This window comes from Gallinula chloropus (genome assembly GCF_964237585.1).
Source record: "Gallinula chloropus genome assembly, chromosome: 4".
NCBI lineage: Eukaryota > Metazoa > Chordata > Aves > Gruiformes > Rallidae > Gallinula > Gallinula chloropus.
In genome coordinates, this window is record NC_140088.1 from 20,314,410 (window position 1) to 20,333,380 (window position 18,971).

At 50.8% G+C, this 18,971-nt stretch overlaps 1 protein-coding gene across 1 annotated transcript; it reads right to left on the bottom strand.

Annotated features, from left to right (window-relative positions):
* Nucleotides 1–3,863: 3,863 nt before the first annotated feature.
* Nucleotides 3,864–12,088, bottom strand: RNH1 (ribonuclease/angiogenin inhibitor 1). Its single transcript, XM_084264082.1, has 9 exons — nt 11,983–12,088; nt 11,484–11,654; nt 9,602–9,772; nt 8,778–8,948; nt 7,724–7,894; nt 7,093–7,263; nt 5,999–6,169; nt 4,627–4,797; nt 3,864–4,186 (listed from the first exon to the last, which is right to left on the bottom strand). The coding sequence occupies exons 1-9, from the start codon at nt 12,066–12,068 to the stop codon at nt 4,099–4,101; spliced, it is 1,371 nt and encodes a 456-aa protein (XP_084120208.1). The 5' UTR covers nt 12,069–12,088; the 3' UTR covers nt 3,864–4,098.
* Nucleotides 12,089–18,971: the final 6,883 nt, after the last annotated feature.

The following is an 18,971-nucleotide window of genomic DNA, read 5'->3' on the forward strand; positions in this document are numbered from 1 at the left end:
GTAAAAACCCCTGAGGATCCTGTCTCTGGAAAACAGAAGGTTTAGATAGGATACCACAAAAATTAGTACAGTGGATGAAGACATTGCTGCCACACAGTCTTACATTTACCTTTGCTTTAGTTTGCATGTAGCCCTGTCCTGGAGGGAAGGGTTAGTCCAGCTGGGAAAGATCCCAGGTTAGTGGGAAGTGTTTCTGTGCCCAACACCTGGGGCATGGTCAGGAGGACAGTGGATCCTACAGCCTCATTCAACCAGTCTTACTGCCGGGACAGTGCTGTCACCAGCAAGACCTTGTTAGTGGGACCTGCTGAGGGGTCCAGCGTTAACACTGTCATCATGCTGGCACTGGCCTCCTGCTGTGCATGCCATATGGTTTAGACTTTGTGGGACAGCCTTGTGACCTGCTTGCAATAAAAATGCATCCTGGAGCAGCCTAGCAAGCTGTGCTCAGATGGCACTGAGGCCTGATCCTTCTGGATGAGAGAAGTGGGATGAGCCATCGTCACGGCTTGTGACCTTGCACAGCTGAGAAGGGAAGAGGAGAAAGAAGCAGGTAGGAGAGATGATTTAAAAAAACCTATCATCACCCAAACCAGGCTGTGGCACTCTGCCCATCCTGTGCATGACCAGGCGCTCCTGCACGCGTACATTTGCTACTCTGACAGTAACAGAGAACACCTCACCCTCTTGGTCTTTCCCCAAGCCCCCCTCCAACAGCACTGCAGCCCCATGACAGGCAACCCCAGGAGGACCTCAGCTCCAAAGGCACTCCCAGGGTCCCTGGCACCTGGGCTTGGACGATTTGCCCTGAGAAGCCTCGGGTCAGTCCCATTCTTTCTCTCCAGCCCTGGGAGCTCCACTTGCTCTCTATCAAGCCATCCAAATCCAGCCAGATTTCTTCCCCAGAGCATTCATTAGCCGATTCTAACCCAGCTCATTGGGATTATCTCTGCCCCTGCTGTAGTTAGGAGACAGACATGCAGCATGTCTAATGCAGGTTTGCACTGCCTACTGCAGCACGAAATGGGGAGCAGTTCCCCAGGATCCTGATGTGGAGAAAGCAGCAGCTCCCCACCACAGGAGTTGCTCGTAGGGTGTATGTGCAAGCAACATCTGTGCCAGTGCTTTACTTCCCTCTGTGGATATTATGGGCTGCTGTGTGCCAGCTGGATAGTAGACAGCCTGTCTTAGGACTTTTTTTTGGGTATCTGCTCTGGAACATCTTCAAGAGCTTGGGGAGCTGCCAACAATTCACCTCTCCCACTGCATACCTGCCTGTAATTGCACACGAGAGAGTCCGTGATGCTTTATTGGCCGGTCAAACTTACTACTCCCCCAGCCACACAATCCCAAATCCCATGTGCCACCGATTTGCCCTCTAGCTTGGAAAGGCTTATCATCCTTGCAGGCATCTGACCCAGCACAGCTTCTTCCTCCCACCCACCAGGGGCTGTGTTTCCCCCCCTCGTGGATGCAGCTGGCTTCAGCTGAGAGGGGCAGGATTAACCTCCCATGTTCACAACGCTGTCAGCCTGGGAGTCCTTGCCAACCTGGGAGTGCACTGACTGGCTGGCATTTACTGTGTGGGTGCCAGGCAAGTGGGAGAAGTGAGGAAGGAGGGGGTTGTGATGCTGTGCCCTGGGAGGAGACACGCAAGCTGTCCATGGCTCTTTTGCAGCTGTGAGTGGGGGAACAGGAAAAGTAGATGGGAAGTCTTCTTGCCAGGGGGACTTCCACCCTGAGTTCTGGGGCATTTTGTTTTGTTTTGTTTTCCCAGCTGGTATAAGAGATGAGGAGGGGGTGGCTTAGGAACTAAGCACACAGAAGAGGTATGTTGAAAATTATAATGAAAACAACCACAATTTTCTGTGCAAAGAGGAAATTCAGGCAAAAAAAGTAACTCCCTTTCAGACTGTCTTAAGCAGAGGGCTGGGAGTGACTCAGATGGTTGGAGCCGTTTTCAAAGAAAGGGGGGAGCTGTGTTTAACTCTTCAAACACAGTTGGCTTTATTTCCTCACCTAGATTCAGCTGGAGCATTGAAATTGCTGTTAGCATCTGCATTGTTCGGAGCTGGTGCCTCGGGTCTTGCCGTGCTCGAGCTCCTTCTGGAAAAGCCTGGGCTGCAAAAGAGCAGTGAGGGATGCCAGGGCAGCTGTGACACTCTTCCAAAGCAAGTTAGCAGGTTCATTAAGGGTATAACCTGTTTGCAAGGCCAGTAATGTTTGCTTAACTGCTTCTGGCAACGTTAACTGGAACACTGTGACCTCTCTTCTTGAGATCATATGCTGTGATGAGTGAAAAATTAAGCTAATTGCAGAATTCTAAACTAGTAGTAGAAGCCTGAGGTTCTAACCTACCGCTGCTGTAACCAAGATCTAACATACAAACCCAGTCTCTCTGGATTTAACTTCTCTGCTATTTGATCTCAAGGGGCAAGTCTTCTAAGCTTCTAGTACTTGCTTAAAACAGAAAGTCGTACCTGGGTTTCTTAACCTTCTATTTTGGCTGCATAATTTTAATTTAAGAGTGATTGTACACAGTGAAACTCAACCCTTGCCAGTAGAAAGTCCAGATTCCCAAATTTAAGCGGTGGGTTCAGCGATTTCCCCTGAGAACTAGAATGTGACTGTGACATCCCAGGCGCTGCTGAGTGCTCCAGCTGTCAGCTCTATCAAGGCCTTGACCGTGTGCTGGGCTGACCCTGGCTGGAGGCCAGATGCCCACCAAAGCTGCTTTATCACTGCCCTCCTCAGCTGGACAATCATTTTGGGCAGCCTCAAAAGACATGTGGGTTGAAGGAAAAAGCAGATTCTGTCCCTCACAGCTGCCTGAAAACACAAGCTACCTCTTAGGCACCATTTGAGGTGAGGAAAGTTTTGACACTGAGTCAAAGAAAAGCCAGTTACAGCCTCCCTGGGATGACCGTGTAAGCATGAGAAGCCAAAGCCTGGAGACCTTTAACTCGGGTGCCCAGAGTATTTACAAGCGAAAACACCGAGTGACTGCTCTAGGAAGTTGGGGAAAGGGGCTGGTTTTGGGGTTTTTTTGAGCATTATTCCTGCAAGACCACACCAGGTTTGCCTTCTACATTTTTAAAGTTACATTTGCCCTTTCATGTTTTAGGTATGCAACAGCCACACCTTCCCTTGGGACAAGGGTTATTAAAACTCGGGCTGAGAAACCCCCCCCAGTGTGCCCTGAAACCAGGGGAATGCTTTCTAGGCTTGGTCTCCACTTAAGGTTTTGACTAAGATCTTCTCCTGACACAGATCAGCTAGGAACTTACCAAAAGCAAACCAAGGTAGCAGTGGTATTGTGGTTCAGAAGCGATGGATTGATCTTAAAGAGAAAATGTAGAGATTTGTTTTCTGTCTATAATGTTTTCTGTTTATAAATAGAAAAATGAAGCATTTAATTATTTGCAAACAGACTTTAATAAACCCCCTGTAGACTCACTCTTGCCAGAGCAAACATATCAAACCAGTTAATCATTCCCTGCACTATAAGAAAAGCCCACAGCACCTAAATTTGTAAGAAAATCACTTTTCAGGGGACACCAATAGGGAAGTTACACAGCCAAACAGCTGTTCAGCTCTTTGTTCTCCAGTGCCTCAGCCACCACTGCTTTTTTAAGAACTCTTCTAGGGAAAGGCAGGGAAAATGAAAAAACCTCTGGGTTTTTTTGGCGAGCCTTCCCCAGAGACCTGGCAAAAGCACCACCCAGTAGTAATACAGAAGGGCAGTCCTGCTCCAGCCTTTGGAAAGGAGCCCTCTTTAAACCCTGACTACTGCCTTAGAGGGGATTACAGGATTAGAGAACTCCTAAAGGGTGGAGACCCACTTCTAGAAGATGCACCAGTAATTGTTTATTTCAAGGACAGTAATGCTGCAGTGACAGTGTACGTTTTCACAAGCCTTGGAGTTAGTACACCCAGAGATGCACAGAAGAGTGAGCAGTTCCCCAGACCCCACTCAGAAAATCCACAAACATTTTTGGTACGAGCAAATTTTCTATTAATTTAATTAGCTTTATGTATTAAAAAGTTCAGATTAAGAAAAGGACATTGCTTTGATGTTGCTCTGCAGGCAGTCACCACTCATGAAATGATCTTCACTTCAGGCTTGGACTCTTCCAGGGCTCTCAATTCGTCATCCACTTCAGAACTCCAGAAAATGTCATACAAACTACAGCCAAATAAAAAGGCAAGCTGGTTTAGTGATCAGCCTCCCATTAAGGAAAGAGAAAGACAGACATTAAATGACTGCTATAGGAAGATCACATAACAGGAAGGGCCCTGTCCACACTGAAGAGTCACTGGCTGTTGGGCCAAACACACCTTACAACATAGGACCCAATTACTCCATCCCTAGCACCACCTTCTCCTCGTTCTCAGACCTAATGGACCCATGCAGATCAAGGCACTGTGGTCCCATCACTTGGAAGGGACGAGGAGTGGCTTGCAATATGCAGTGGTGGTCGACTCCTACCCACCCCAAATCAACAGTTGCCACCAGGTACAATTCCTGGGGAGACAGTGCTTGTGGGCCCCTCCCTGCAGCCCCCCATCTTGCTGGACCTCATCACCTGCCCGGAGAACACAAGCAGGATCATAAACAACTCTCACATTAACTGCTGCATGTTGCAGCTGGGATTCCTCAAGGCCTCACAGATCTTCCTGATGCCTTCATCCTCCAGAGAGTTGTAGCTGAGGTCCAGCTCGGTAAGGCACGGCTTGGTAACCATCAGGGTGGCGAGGGTCGGACAGCAGGCTGCCGTGAGATCGCAGTTACCCAGCCTGCAGGGAGAGGATGGAGAGGTCAAAGAGCAGCCCACGTTTGGGCAGTGGGTGCAGACATTCCTAGCATGGACCAGAGGTAACCATTAGGCTGGCATCTCCAACATCTGCAGTGGCTGCTCTGCGCTCTTCCCAGAGACAGCCATCCCCATGGTGACTGAAAGTCCTCCCTAAAGCTTAACGGTGGGTAGCTACAAAGGGAGAAGGAACTCCAAGAAGATATTCCCAACTTCAGCACCATGCATAATCTTCTCTTTGGTTAAACTTAAAACATCCCTAAAGTTTATTTCTTGAGACTTGAAAGTGCCTCTCTAAAAAGGGCAGCTGAGAACCACATAGCGTTAAATGGCCAGCAAATATATCTTTCTGGGCAGAGACTTCAAGTCTTACTGATGTCTCTACAAGTCAACTGCTCAACTCACTGTGAGCCTTGGGCATCTGAGCATAGGTTCAGCTTCTGCCAAATGGCATGGAAGAGACAAGCATGGCACCCTGAGCATCACACAGGCCACAGCCACACCAGTCCAGAGCTTGGTGCCCGCCTGGCAGACAAAGAAGGTTAGTCCCACCACAGGGCTGGAAGTGATGCTCCAGCTGGCCTCTTACTCCTACTGCTGAGGCTGGACCAGTGCTTGTGCTGGCACCCAAGGAGACCATAGAAAGCAGGAGGCAACTGGTGAATTCAGGCAGACTCTGTGCTGCGACTGGCAGACACAGGAATTAATGCAAGAGGCCTTGACTGGCAGTTCCTCTGTGTCCCACTCGAGAGAAGCCCTGTGAGTGAGTTCAGAGACGCGTGAGGAAAGCTCTGCAGTGAGCTGCCTACAGAACACAGGAAGATCCCTCCAGCCTCCCCACACTTTAAGTCCCAAAGACACACTGCACCATGAACCTCCCATTCTGCCCCTGAGAGAGTGCCCGTGGATGGCTATGAACGCACCATCGCATGGGTGACAGCCTGTGCTTGCAAGGTACGAGCAACAGGATTCATGGAAGCACTTGTGGCTTCCATTTACCTGCTAGTGGTCTGGTTACACATCAGTCTGTGGCATGAATTGTTTCATGTGAGCAAAAAAGTATCACCCTACCACCTATTGCCATCTTCCTCTCTCATCATGCAGTTGGAAGAGAAATGCAGCAAGAGAGACAACGCAGCCTGGAAGGGAACCGCAGCGAGAGAGAAGACGGTGGTGCACCTTACCATAGGGACTGGATGTTGCAGTTGGGATGCAGCAGCCCTTCACACATGAGTTCAACGCCTGCATCTCCCAACTTGTTCTCACCCATGTGCAGTACTTTCAAGTGCTTGTTCACACTGAGGGCAGAGCTGAGAGCCTTGCAGCAAGCAGTTGTGAGGCCGCACTCCCTAATCCTGCAAGGCAAAAGTGACAAGAAACCTAGATGGGGGAATCTACAGAGTATCAGGCACCGTTTACTTCTTCCCATGGGCCTGGGCAGTGGCAACAGATGACCCAAAGCCTTCCCACAGTTACTGCACTCCTCTCAACACCCCCATCTGCTCAATCCTTTTGAAGCAGCACCTCTCCCACACTTCCTGTTTGGGATGGCCATCTCAGAGTATACACCTAGGAAGGCACCTGCCCACAAAGCCCAGGAATGATCAGAGAGAAAGCATGCTGCTCTCACAGTCACTCTCAGCTCTACTGTGAGGCACCTCATTGACTCCTGGGCCACCGGGGCAGGAGAAGAACCCAGCTGGGAGCAGCATCTGAACTTGCAATGTAGGAGAGTTCAAGTGGTGCTTGTTCAAGTCCTTTGTGAAAGAACAATTTCCCTTTCCTGGCCATGTGATACCAGACCATGCCAGCCCAAAAGGTAGCGCTGCCGGCAGGGAGGATGCTGAGAACAGCTCAGGTCATGAGAACCGTCTGTTGGTTCAATCAATGATAGCACTTGGATCCTGTAGAAAACCTGAGGTATCTAATCACAGCACTCATCTTGTTAGATCAGGCCTTTCAAAGTTTGAAACTCTCTTAGCTGCCATTTGTTGCACAATACAGTATGTTAGGCAGAAGCTCTGCCAGCAACGCTTAGTCTCCCATCACTTATAACAGGATGACTACAGGGCAGACCTTCAAAAAGTGTCTCTGCTTTCAGAAATACAAATCTCTTTGGCTCTCTAAGTCTAAATCCATTAGGTAACAATTGGCACGAGTTGCTCATGGAACCATCTCAACTGATGAATCTATCTGGTGGGCGTTACTCCACCTACATTTTTCTTCAGTGAGGTCTCCAAAGAAGGCAGGGGGTACATGAAAGTTGACATCAGCTCACCATAGCTCCTGGAGCTTGGATTTGGGATCCTTGAGTGCCTGACACAGCATTTCCATCCCTGAGTCTCTCAGGTTATTGTCTATCAGGCTGATCTCTGTGAGGGTCTCTTTTGTACTGATGAGTCTGGAGAGATCTTTACAGCTAGCACTTGTGAGATCACAGTCCCACAACCTGCAGGAAAGAACAAAATGTTATTTCCCTCCAAGATTGACTTAGATTAGAAAACAGAGTCCTATTTTAGTATTCTGAATTTTGACTACATCATCTCATTTTCTTCTGTTCCTAACAGAACCCATTTATGCATCATACCACCCGGCTTTCTCCTTTCTTTCCACGTGTTGCACCAAAAGCTGTTTGCAACACCAAAAATAAAGAGGAAGATCCTAGCAGACTAAGCCATTGCAAATTTCTGTTTACCCCCTTCCCCAGAATTCCATCCCAGCGATTCCAGTGCTGTCCCGCTCACCCATGGTGCCCTTCACCCAGTCCTAGGAGGTAACTAGTTGGCAGCAGACACACCGATGTGTCACTAGGGGGTGTAACTGAGAAGCTCCCTGTCTGGGAGCAAACCAGGAGCAAGAGACAGCCCGCGGGCTGCAAAAGGGATTTAGCTAACCTTTGCTACCCTTACCATAGCTTCTGGATCTTGCAGTGAGGGTGCATCAGTCCTTGGCACAGCAGAGCCAGGCCGGAGTCCCCGATCTTGTTATCCCCCACGGAGAGATCCATCAGTGATGACTTGCTACTGAGCACAGCGCTGATGTCCCGACAGCTATCGCTGGTTATGCCACAGTTCTCCAGGCTGCAGGAAAAGGAAGAAAAACCCATCAGCCCAAAAGCACAGCTGGGAGTTGCCACTCCAGACACCCTGCGTTAGATACATCCCAACACCCCCAGGCCAGACTGGAAGGGGGCTGGGGGCTGGCTCCTTGCTGCAAGCCAGCACAGCTCTGCTGGGTGTTGCGAGGCCGTGCGAGGCTCAGAGATGATGTGGGCATCCTGGATGGGCTCGGCGTGAGGCAACACACTGCTCCTGCACTCCTCAAGGCCGCAGGGCACGCTTCCCCCGGCCTGGCATTCACATCCATTGATGAAAGAATTGTTTTCACCAAACTGCCCCTTTATATCAACTTTATATCGACTGCTCCCTAAGGGGAGCATCAGGCTGTAGCACACAGCGAGTCCCAGGCCGCCGACCTCTGCTGAAGCACTGGGCCAAGACAAAACAAATCGTGCTTCTCTCCTAAACCCCTTCAAGGGGCATCACCCCAGACACAAGGACAAATCCAGCATCTGTTTTGAAACAAAAAAGGGATCTGAATAAATATACTCAGCTGGCTGGTAACACAGGGAGAGGAACTGGAGCCACCAAGGGCAACTGCTTCTCTGCTCTCAGAAACTGGTGTTACCCCTTGTAATTGCAGGTTTAGCTCATGCTGCACCAAGAGGTGTAAGAGTGAGCTCAGAATCACATGCTAAGAAAAAATAAAAGAAATAAAAGATCACAACCCCGCCTCTAAACTGAAAGCCCCAGACATTCGCCTGCAGCTTCCAGTTACAGAAACCTGAGCCAGCAAAAAATGTGGCCTAAATTTCAAGCATTCCTCGCACTTCTTCCTGTCTTAGAGATGGCATGACTAATAGCAGCACTAGCTGCAGTTCAGAGATGACCAACTTTTCCTTACTGTAGTAACTCTAAGCTGCAGCTCGCCTCCACCAGTCCCCGGCACAGCTGTTTCACAGCTGTATCTCCCAGCGTGTTGTTACTCAGGCTGAGCTCCTTCAGGGTGGGCTTGCTTTGCAGAGCGGCATTGAGAGCTTCCACGATATCAGCTGTGAGTTCACAATACTCCAGCCTGCCAGGAGAAAGGAAATCCAAGTGAAAAACAACCGTCACCATCACGTCCCGTGACCCGCACGACATCAGCCGGGCAAAGTGTGTGTCAGGCAGGGCAGAACACATGCCCACAGGAGTTGAGACCAGGAAACACATGGAAACAGAGAGAGCTGGAAGATTTTTTAACAGCGTCTCCCTGCTCAATTCAGGAAGTGTTAATTCTTAAACCAGACACCCCCCCAGGGGACCCTAGCAAGACTAATTACCCACTCCCATTTCTTTCACTGGTCTTCCAATGCACAGGCTGCCCTGCAACACCCGACCAGCTTTGTGCTGCGAGGCATCATGCAGCCTCAGCACTGAGCCTCCCCGGGAGGAGCTGGGGGCTGCGAACTGGCCCGAGTCCCACTCAGCCACGAAACGAGGGCCAAGTGCAGCAGAACCAGACCTTCCGTGGGCACCTGAGAGGTCCTGCTCAACAGCCACCACTGCCAGGAGGGCTAAACAAAGCCTGTGGGAGTAGACACCCAGCTCTTACAAACCCACAGGATATGGATAAGCATGACACAATTTCAGATAAAACAGAAAGAAACCCACATCTGGCAACCAAAGCGCTTGCCTCAAGGGAAGAACAAGCTCAACCTGTCCGATTACCAAGGAAAGACAACTTACTGAAGCTTCTGCAGCTTACAGTTGGGGTTCATCATCCCTTGACAGAGCACCTTCACTCCAGCAGTTCCCAGTTTGTTATCACCTACATGCAGCTCTGTCAGGTTAGGCTGTGCACTGAGGACAGACCGGAGAGTCTCACAGCTGGCACTTGTGAGATTGCAGTTTTGCAGCCTGAAGGAGAGAGGGAAACACACCCCCAGAATTACAGAGGCTCTTCTCAGAGAGGTGCACCTGCTGAGGTTTCAGCCTGGAAAGGACACCGCAGCGCTGACAGTGTGTAACCCTCTAGAAAGTAGTGTGTCCCGGTGAGCGCTGCTGTTTTACAGGTATACCACAGCATTATCAGCTAGCACTATCCTTGTAACACAAACAACAGCTCCCACGCTCCCTTCAGTATAATCACTTGTGCAGCACCTCTAAAGAAGGGCCCACCCTATGTTAAGTAGCACTGCAACTGCTTTATAGAAGCATTTTAATCATGAGGCATACCCCCCAGATAACGCAATGGCATCTTACACTTTCTTGTCCCTGTGCTGGGAAAGTCACCCAGAACAGCTACAAGTAAAAACCTTGTCTAAATTGGCTTAAATGCCTCGACATCTTTTGGAAGTTAAATGGTATACTACAAAAAGGATCTACAAAGCTGATCCTTCAGCACTCAGGTGAGAAGTGACATAGGAACTGTGCTGGCATCGCTATGGGGTGCTTAAGAGTTATTTGACAAGACTTTCTGGCAATAGGAAGGTGTTGTGCATGGCAGTATTAAACTTGCCTTGGGTTTGATTGCCCTTTTACTCCCTAAGGCACCTTACCACAACCCCAAAAATGTCCAACTATGCTTCTACAGAACTGAAACCGCCTAATCCAAGCTGTTACTTCAGCACCTGGAGAAGTCTCAAGCTTAGGACAAACTCTCTGAAAAGCTTCTTGTGTTAGTTTTCCAGTACACAGCATCACAGTTATTTCTTGAAGGCCCATCAGGAAGTTGGAAGTTTGACTAGCTTCACAGTCAACTGTCCCTCCTTTTGTCAGAGCCATCATTGTACGGGGCACAGGGACTTTGAAGCAGGCGTATCTGATCTAAAAGGCCAACGATTTTTACAAGGTAGTACTGTGAAGATCCTGGAGGACCCCAGTGCCCTGCAAAAGAGATGCTAGACAAAGAAAGCAGCATCTTTGTGATGGCATCACTAAAGACCAGGGGTAGCAGGCACTGGCTTTGCCATGACTGCTGAGGGAAGTCCACTAAAGCTATAACGCAGCACTGGTGCCTCTGCAAAACATGCTGTCTTGAATCAAGCTGTCCCGGCCCAACTGAGAAGACAAGGTTTGGGGTAGAGCCAGTCTGGTAGAGTGCAAAAAGACTGACAGCTCCTTAAATGCCAAAGGCCATGAGAACACCCTTTTGCTTAACTCCTGGAGAATGGAGCGAGCAAACTGGATCAGATGCTAAACACTCTGCTTACAACCAGGTAGAAGAGCCCTCTGAAAAATGCATCTGTGAAAACATCAGGTACGTGCTAACGGCAGAACGGGGCCCTCTCTGATGGGCCTTTTGTTTAAATGGGCCTGAACACATAATCCAGCTGCCTAGGCTGGAAGATCTAGTACCTCTTCTAAAGAAAGCCTCCAGAAGGCCTAAGCTTGGCTGGGAAAACCCTACCTGTCCTTCCCTGGGTGCTGGAAGACAAAGGAAGACAGACTGATGATCTGGAGTCTTCCCATATATATATCACTTAAAAAAAACCACCTTTGGGGCTTTCCAACCATCTGACTTAGGAAACTGCCAAGACACATCAGCACAGCTCTTACTACCATCATGTACTAGTCCACCTCATGACTTGACCTGCAGTGGACTGCAAGACAATCAATGGTGCCTTACCATAACTTCTGTAGGCTACAACTTGGCATCAGCAACCCTTTACACAGGTATTCAATGCCTGCATCTCCCAGTTCGTTGTTGTTCAGCTTCAGCTCTGTGAGGGATGGATTCGTATTGATGATGGAGGAGAGATCCTTACAGTTACTGCTGGACAGATTGCAGTCATCCAGCCTGAAAGAGAACAAGGTGCACTTTAGTCCTCAGGGTTGCTCTGTCCTCCTCAGTTGGAGCTGAGTTCTATGGCATGCCACAGAGCATGGACAACATTACTTCCCATCAAAGGATGCTAAGCTGTAGTTGAAAAATCTTTGAAAGAGGGTGGGGTTCTGTGTGTGTGTGTGTGTGTGTGTCCAATTAAATTTCTGGTTAAAAATAGGTAGAATCATTCCTGTCACTGTGCAATTTTTAAGTGACAGGTCAACAGTTCTGCAGCTGAAAAACACAGGAGAGAAATGCAACAGTGGTAAGTTAGCAGAGATGACATGCAATTTGTTACTACCTGATAGATTTGCAGGATTTCATTGTGGACAGAAGTTCAGCCCATCTAGATGGGCTCATCTCCTCACACTGGATGTCAAGCTCCATTTCGTCACTTGAAATAAGATCTGAAAATAAAATAAATTAAAAAATTAAAAGTCAAACTTTCTTATTGACTGAGAAACAACAACCTTCAACCCCATGCCCGACTCTCAGCCACGAGTTATACCGTGCAAAGAGGACAGACTCTGTTTTTCTAGCCTGTTGCAAGCACCAGTACAAGCCAGCAGCGTTGGGAGTGGTTTTGTCTGGGATTTGCCTCCAAGAGGCCAAAAGCACCCGGATCCCAGAGAAATATGGCAACAGCTTTTTACGTGAGGGCTGCTTGCAGGAGAGTAAGGTGCTCCCTTTCCCCTCTCACGGGGGCTTAACCAGAATGAGTTTTCTAGAGGCAGTGGTGCTACTTCCTCACCATCACGCTACCAAGCCACACAGATGCTGAGTACTGCCAGCGTGGTGCACGGGACTGACTGCAGGACCTTGTGCTATACTTAAAATTAGGGTATTTTTGAAAGAATAAGGGTGAATGCGAACTGCCTGGGCCGAGATTACAGATCCTGCTGGCCACACATCTGTACGTGAGAGGTGGAACCTAGGCAGATGGGAGGAGTGTTCCACCATGTGTCCAGGCTTTGAAAGGTCACTCTGGTTTGGCAAGGCCGAGTACAGAGGAGCTGGGAAGCAGGACTGGTTTTGCTCAGCAGTCAAAGTTCATTTCCCAACTGATGTTAACTCAGGCGTTGCTGAGTGCAGGCCAACATCGTCTTCCCCCCATCTCAGTCACCTCCCGCTACCGCAAAATCCTGGGCGTCCCAAACCAGCCTCTTCGGGGAGGTGAGCTCGGGATCAGTGCACACCTCAGGTTCTGCCCGGGAGAGGACACGCCGGGGCTGGAGGGGGTGCTGAGTGCACACTCTTTAACGAGCACACACGCAGGCAGCGCACGGAGCGCAGCCCCAGCGGCGCCTGCGTCCGCACCCCGCTCCCCTTCCAAACCCAAAGCCAAGCGGGCCAGGAGTCCCGGCCCCCGCCCTCAGCGGGTTCCCACCACAGCCCCACGTGTCAAGGGGCTCGGATCGGGGGGCGTTAGGAATCAGCTGGGACCCGATGCCGGGAGGGAGCAGCGCAAAGGAGCTGACTGCGCAGTTTAGCAGACGCCTCCCGAACTCGCCGCTGGTTTGGGGTCGGTTTGTTTTTTCCTGGTTTCCCTCCCGCGGCGCATAAAAAGGCTCGTCCTCCACCCCCCACCCCCCCCCACCCCACCCACCCTCCCCGAGCTGTGCAGCCCCCTGGAAGCCGGGGGCGCCTCCCGTTTCGGGGTGCCGTACCTCCGAGCGGCGGCTCGGTCCTACCCCGCGGGCGCACCCGCCATCGCTGCCGCTCCTGGCCGCGGGCAGCTGCCCGCCCTGCTCGCGAACCTCCCTCCTCCTCCTCCTCCTCCTCCCCCACTTCCTCGCACCGCCAGAAACACCAAAACTCGCCCAAGTTTCCCTCGCCCCGGCCCTGCCTGCCCGGCCCCGCCGCTCCTACCGCCGCTCCGCCCGCCGCGCAGCCGCTGCCCGGCCCGGCCCCTCCCCGCGGAGCGACCGCGGCGGCGCGGAACCGGGCGGGGCGGAGCGGAACGCGGAGGGACGGGATCTGTGTCCGTCTTCCGTCCCCCGGTTCCCTTTCTTCCCCCTTTTCCTCTTTTCCCTCCCTCTCACCCCTCCCTCCCTCTTTTCCTGCCCTCTTTGCCGCTTTTCTCCCTTTCCCCTCTCTTCTCCCTTCTTTCTTACCTTCCTCCTTTTTCCTCGAGTTCTCCCAGCTTCCCTCTTCCCCCCCCTTTTTTCCTCCTGTCCCCTCCCTCCCTTCCTTTTTTCCTGCCCTCTGCTACTTCTCCCCCATTCCCCTCTCTTCTACCCTCTTACCTTCCCTTTATTTCTCCCTTTTCCTCCTTCACTTTACCCTGTCTTTTCCCTCCCTCCCTCTTCATCATCTGCTTCCTCCATATATTCTTCCTTCCCTCTTTTTCCTTTTCTCCTCACTTCCCTCTTTTTCCTCTCTTTTCCCCTTCTCACATTCTCTTTTCTTCTCTTTTCCCTTTGCTCCCTCACTTCCCTTTTTTTCCTTCTCCCTTCTTTCCCCCTTCCCTCTTTTGTTCCTCTTCCATCCGTTCTGCCCTCCTTTTCTCCCCTTTCCCTCCTCTTTCCCTAATTCTTCCCTCTTTTCCTCCCCTTTTTCATTCCATTTCCCTTTCCTCACTCCCTTGTCGTTCCTTTTCCCCACCCACCGCTCTCTTCTCCCCTGGGCAGGAGCACTGGGATACACAGGAAACATGGCAGGAGAGGGGAAAGTCCCTGCAGAGGGGGGATTTGAAAGGGGTGGGAGAATCAGACTTATAATGGGAAGGTGTCCCACTCGGGCTGGGAGGACAGCCTCTGCCCGATGCTGGGACCCCAGAAGCAATGGGATGCATGCAGGTCACCCAGAGGAGAGACAGCGTGGTGGGGGTCTTGGCAGGAAGCCCCCTGTACCTTCCTGAGTGGGACAAGTGTCCCCTGACTTCCAGCTTGCCAGCCAGCTGCGTATGGGGAGCTTGAAGGGCCTGGGATGTCCCTCTCCACCCCTTTCCCCAGCCCTTACCCGTGACGCATCTTCTCTGCTGTTTGGCCTCTCAGTGCAAGAGCTTGGCAAGCAGAGGAGTGGCACCTCCCCGGCACCAAAGCCTCCCTGCTAAGCTGCTAGAAGCCAGGCTGTGTGAGCAGTGGAGGATGGGCACGTTGGAGTTTTGCCGCTGCCCTGACTGTCGCCCTCCCTGGACTTTCCCAGTGCTACTGGACCCACCGGACCCCCCCGTGGCCAGCAAGCAGCTGGCCTGCACATCCGTCCGGCGGCAGGAGCGATGGTGCCAGCGCCCAGCTGGGGCTGGAAGATATTCGTCATCGCACAGCTTGTTCCTCCTCCGGCAGCCAGCTACTCCCTGTCTCCCTATTGTTTCCCAGTACTTTTAGCCCCAGTAAAAGCTCCTTCAGACTTTCACAAGACAGAGCAAAGAAAGGTTTTGAAGTACCGAGGGCGCTCTAGGCAGCACACTGAGTCGCCTCCTTTCCTTCCCCCCCCCCAAATCTTTGCTTCTCCCCGAGTTTTTCTTCCTCCAGACACCCCACTCCCACCCCCCTGGCTCACACAACAGTTCCATGGAGCACAACCAGCCGTTCCCTGCGAAACAGCCCCTGCGAACTCCAGCTTTAGAATCACTGCGTGTGCTGTGCTCCTGCCTGCTAAGCCGAAGGGAAAGTTTAAGGAGTTTAAGAGCCCGTTTTTGCTGCTGGTACATACCTCGCTCTTCTCGGCGCTCTGCAGGGAGTGAGGAGGGCAGAGCTGACGCCTTCCTGCTGCCGTTACTACGCAACCTCTGCTGTTGTACACATGGTGTCTGCTAGAGGGAGAAAAGCAGTTTTGGGTTGTGATGGCTTTTTTCCTCCCAGGGCAGCTCCAGGAGCCGTGCTCCGCACACTATCGTACGTGGCTTAGTGACGATGCAAACATCCCTCAAACCCTGATGACAATACAGGCGGCTTTAACTCCTTACCCAGATCATGTAGCCACTCGCCAGGGTTTAGCCCAGAGCAAGGGAGTCGTTTCCATCGAAGGATGGTGCCAAAAATGAGGCCGCCACAGTGTTGAAGTGTGTGGATAGAGATGCTGGAGTTTGCAAATAGTTTCCCCATTCTTCAGGCAAGCCCTGTCCCGCTGGGATGGTGAGTGATCCTGAGCACTACTGCCTCCCTGCTACCTCACCTGGGGGTTAACCCACCAGCAGAGGAGCTCAAAAAGCTAAAACCCACCTTCCTTAGTGCCCAGAAGAGTTGAATGCCAGAGGGTCCATCTCTTACCCATTCCCCCACAGCAAAGACAAGGTCGTCCATACAGAGGAGTTGCCAGAACAGTTTTTGTGCCCCTGGATCTGATCTGAAACCTGCTGAACCTCAGCCACAAGCTTGTGGATGGCACTGACTTCTGTCTTCGATGCTTGCCAGGGCACTCCTGACCGTTGGATAGGTGGGATTCTGTGGCTGCTGAGGGATGCCTCTGCCCTTCTTGCTTCATGTGATGCTCACAGATAGACCTCTACTACAGGAAATAGGTGAACGTTGGCAGGAGGCTGTATCGTCCTGCAGTAGACCAGCTAATTTGAAATCAGATGTCTGACATTCAGTCCAGCAGCACAAGTGTCATTCCCTCTCCAGCCACTGCTGGCACATCACTGTCCTCAGTTCCTGCTCTGCTGCCAACATTCAGGACACTCTAAAGGACAAAGTCTAGTGTTGTTAGAGGTCCCAGAGTCACTGATGTCACGTGGACCTTCCGCAGACCTCCTGCCCTGGACAAAGCACCCACCATGCGCTGGTCTGTGCTGGTGAAAAAACAGATTTGCAAACCAGGTAGCCATGCCACTATGTTTACATCTTCTATCTCCCTTTGGCTCTGGGCACAACAAATGGCATCTTGGGAAAAACCTATTGTCTTCCCCCAGGGAGCAAGACCGGGCTGTCCTACTCACCAAGATATGCACCAGTCCAGATACAACTGCGCAAAATGGGGCTGAGAAAGCTAATGGCAAACAGTGGTGAGAAATGCATGTACATGTCTTTCAGACACAGTGGAAGACTCCTGGTGTGGAAGGTACATCTTCACACAGATTTGGGTCTGACTCATGAAGAGTCTGATGGTCACACTGGCACTGTGTTGCCTTCTTCTTTACCACTGTTTCCTCGTGTCCTTTTTGAGGTCACTCAAATTTATCTCCCCCCCTTTTTAGGGCCTTTTTACCAGGGAAGGAGAGCATGGTGGTGCCAGTCTTGCCCCTGCTGCTTGTGGACACAGCTGGTGTGGAGCCAGCGAGGGGAGGTCTTGTGTGCCGGGATCTGGGAAGGTTGAGGTGTGCCTTGGCAGTCACAAGATGACTTCATTCTGAAACTGAATTTCTGCACATAACCCTAGAGCAAACTGACAAAAGGATGCTCAAATAAAGCTCATGGGTGTAAGCTGCAAGCTTTTCCCCCTCTAGCAGTCTCCTGCTCTGTCCTCTCTGCTCTCACTGTGCCTCCCTGCATATGCTTAATTGCAATTAAAGACAATACGCTTTCCAGGGTAGTGACAGCTCTTTTGCTAGCTCATCCACATGATACCTACCAGCAAATTCATTGCAAAAATTCAGTCATGGCCATCAAAACAGCGAGTGGCAAGCATGTGCCCGGTTCCATTTGTCGCTCTGAAAGCCTTGTTTTAATTTCTACTTGATCCATTGCTGGAAGACATTTGTTCCTTGAGCAACTTGAAGCAAGGCTTTGTAGGGGGAAGAAGTGCAAAACTTGTGTCATTCCTGAAGAGCTGGCAGGCTGATAAAGTGCTGGGGAGCAAAAGCATCTCCAGACACAGTGGAGAACCTAATGCTGTGGTTTAGCTGATGCCTTAGGAGCTTAAAAAAAACCAAAAGGATGCGAATAACCAGATGCTGGTAGCATGTGGCTGGGAGCTGCGAGGCGGCCAAGCCAGCTTTGGGCTCCTCAGCAGACACAGGCAAATGCTCATCCCGACTTGCATGTGTGCGTGCAGGCATATGGATGCTCCGTGCTGCGGCAGCTCATTACAGATTCCCACAAGAAAGCCATTAGGGAGGAATTTTTAGCTGTTCTGATGTGGTCATCTTGTTCTTGTGAAAGAAAAGTTCATCTCTCTGGATCATGCTGGTTTTGGTTTGGGTGGTTTTCTTTCTTTTTTTTTTTTTTTTTTTTTGGTTTGAGGGTGGGGATCATAACGAAGTAGAGCTGTGATATGTGCAGAGTGCTTCATCCCTGTGTGTACAGCCTTTCACCATGTGCCCAGGGGACACAGAGCCCCAAGGAAACGTGGCTTTGCAGACGCGTTCACCAACTCCCGCACCGCACTGACCTGCAGGGAGAAAATGTCGTCAGGAGGATTTTTTTCCTAACCCTGCTTTTTGCCTTTTTCTGCCTTTATTTTTCTTTTCCCTGCGTTTTCAGCCTCAGGCCGCGGCTGCCTTTGCAGCCGGTCTGCAGAGGGCGATGCAGCATCAGTTTGACCAGTCTCGCGGTCCTTCGGTTTTGCATCATCCTGAGGTTGCCCGTGGTCACCAAGTTATGGCAGGGATTGAAGTTTGAGGTGTGGCCAAAACTGGAGAGGAAGGTGAGAGGCCGGGGCGGTAAACACAAACGTATTTCACAATACAGCCTCTCCAGGCCGGCTGTTTGGCAGCTGATGGAACAGGAGATTTCACTTTCCTGTCGAGCCCTGTTGCATCGGAAGCGACAGCTGGGTATTTCGTGGGTTTGTCTGGGGCTCAGAAGGCTGAGCGTAAATCAGCTTTAAGAGGCAAGAATGAAACCTTCAAGCTAAAAAAAAATCTGCCCCACAACCCAGAAACCATAGGCTCATCTGTTTTTCAGGTTTCAGTTTGCAGTTATGATTGCCATTTTCTGGAATAAAAGCCCCTCTCACTAGTCTCCATGCATATTTGTGCCAAAAAAATCTCTTTGAAGAGCTGCCGCATCCTCTCTTCATTCCAGCTCTGCCTTGAGCTGTTGGGAACCAATCAGGAATTGTCATATTAAAACATCCAGGCTGCCTACAAGGAAGGGCAGCAGGGTCAGAAGGACTTTCTAAGACCTGCAGGAGTTAGAGAGTAAAAGAAACAGGGCTCAAGCCCCTGTTAGGGCACACCTACAGATGTGCAAAAAGACCAGAGCTAAGCAGTGCTGCTCCCTCGGAGATCCCTGCACTCGAGATTTATTCAGGCAAAAAGAGCTCCCCCAGATTTATTCTTCTTAAAAGTTAGGGCCTCCCTGGTAACACAAAGGCTTCTTACTGTTTCTGAACATGCGGTTTAATGGAAATTTGTCACAAAAATTCATTCAGCCTGGAAGGCACCCGCTGATGTTTTCCACCATG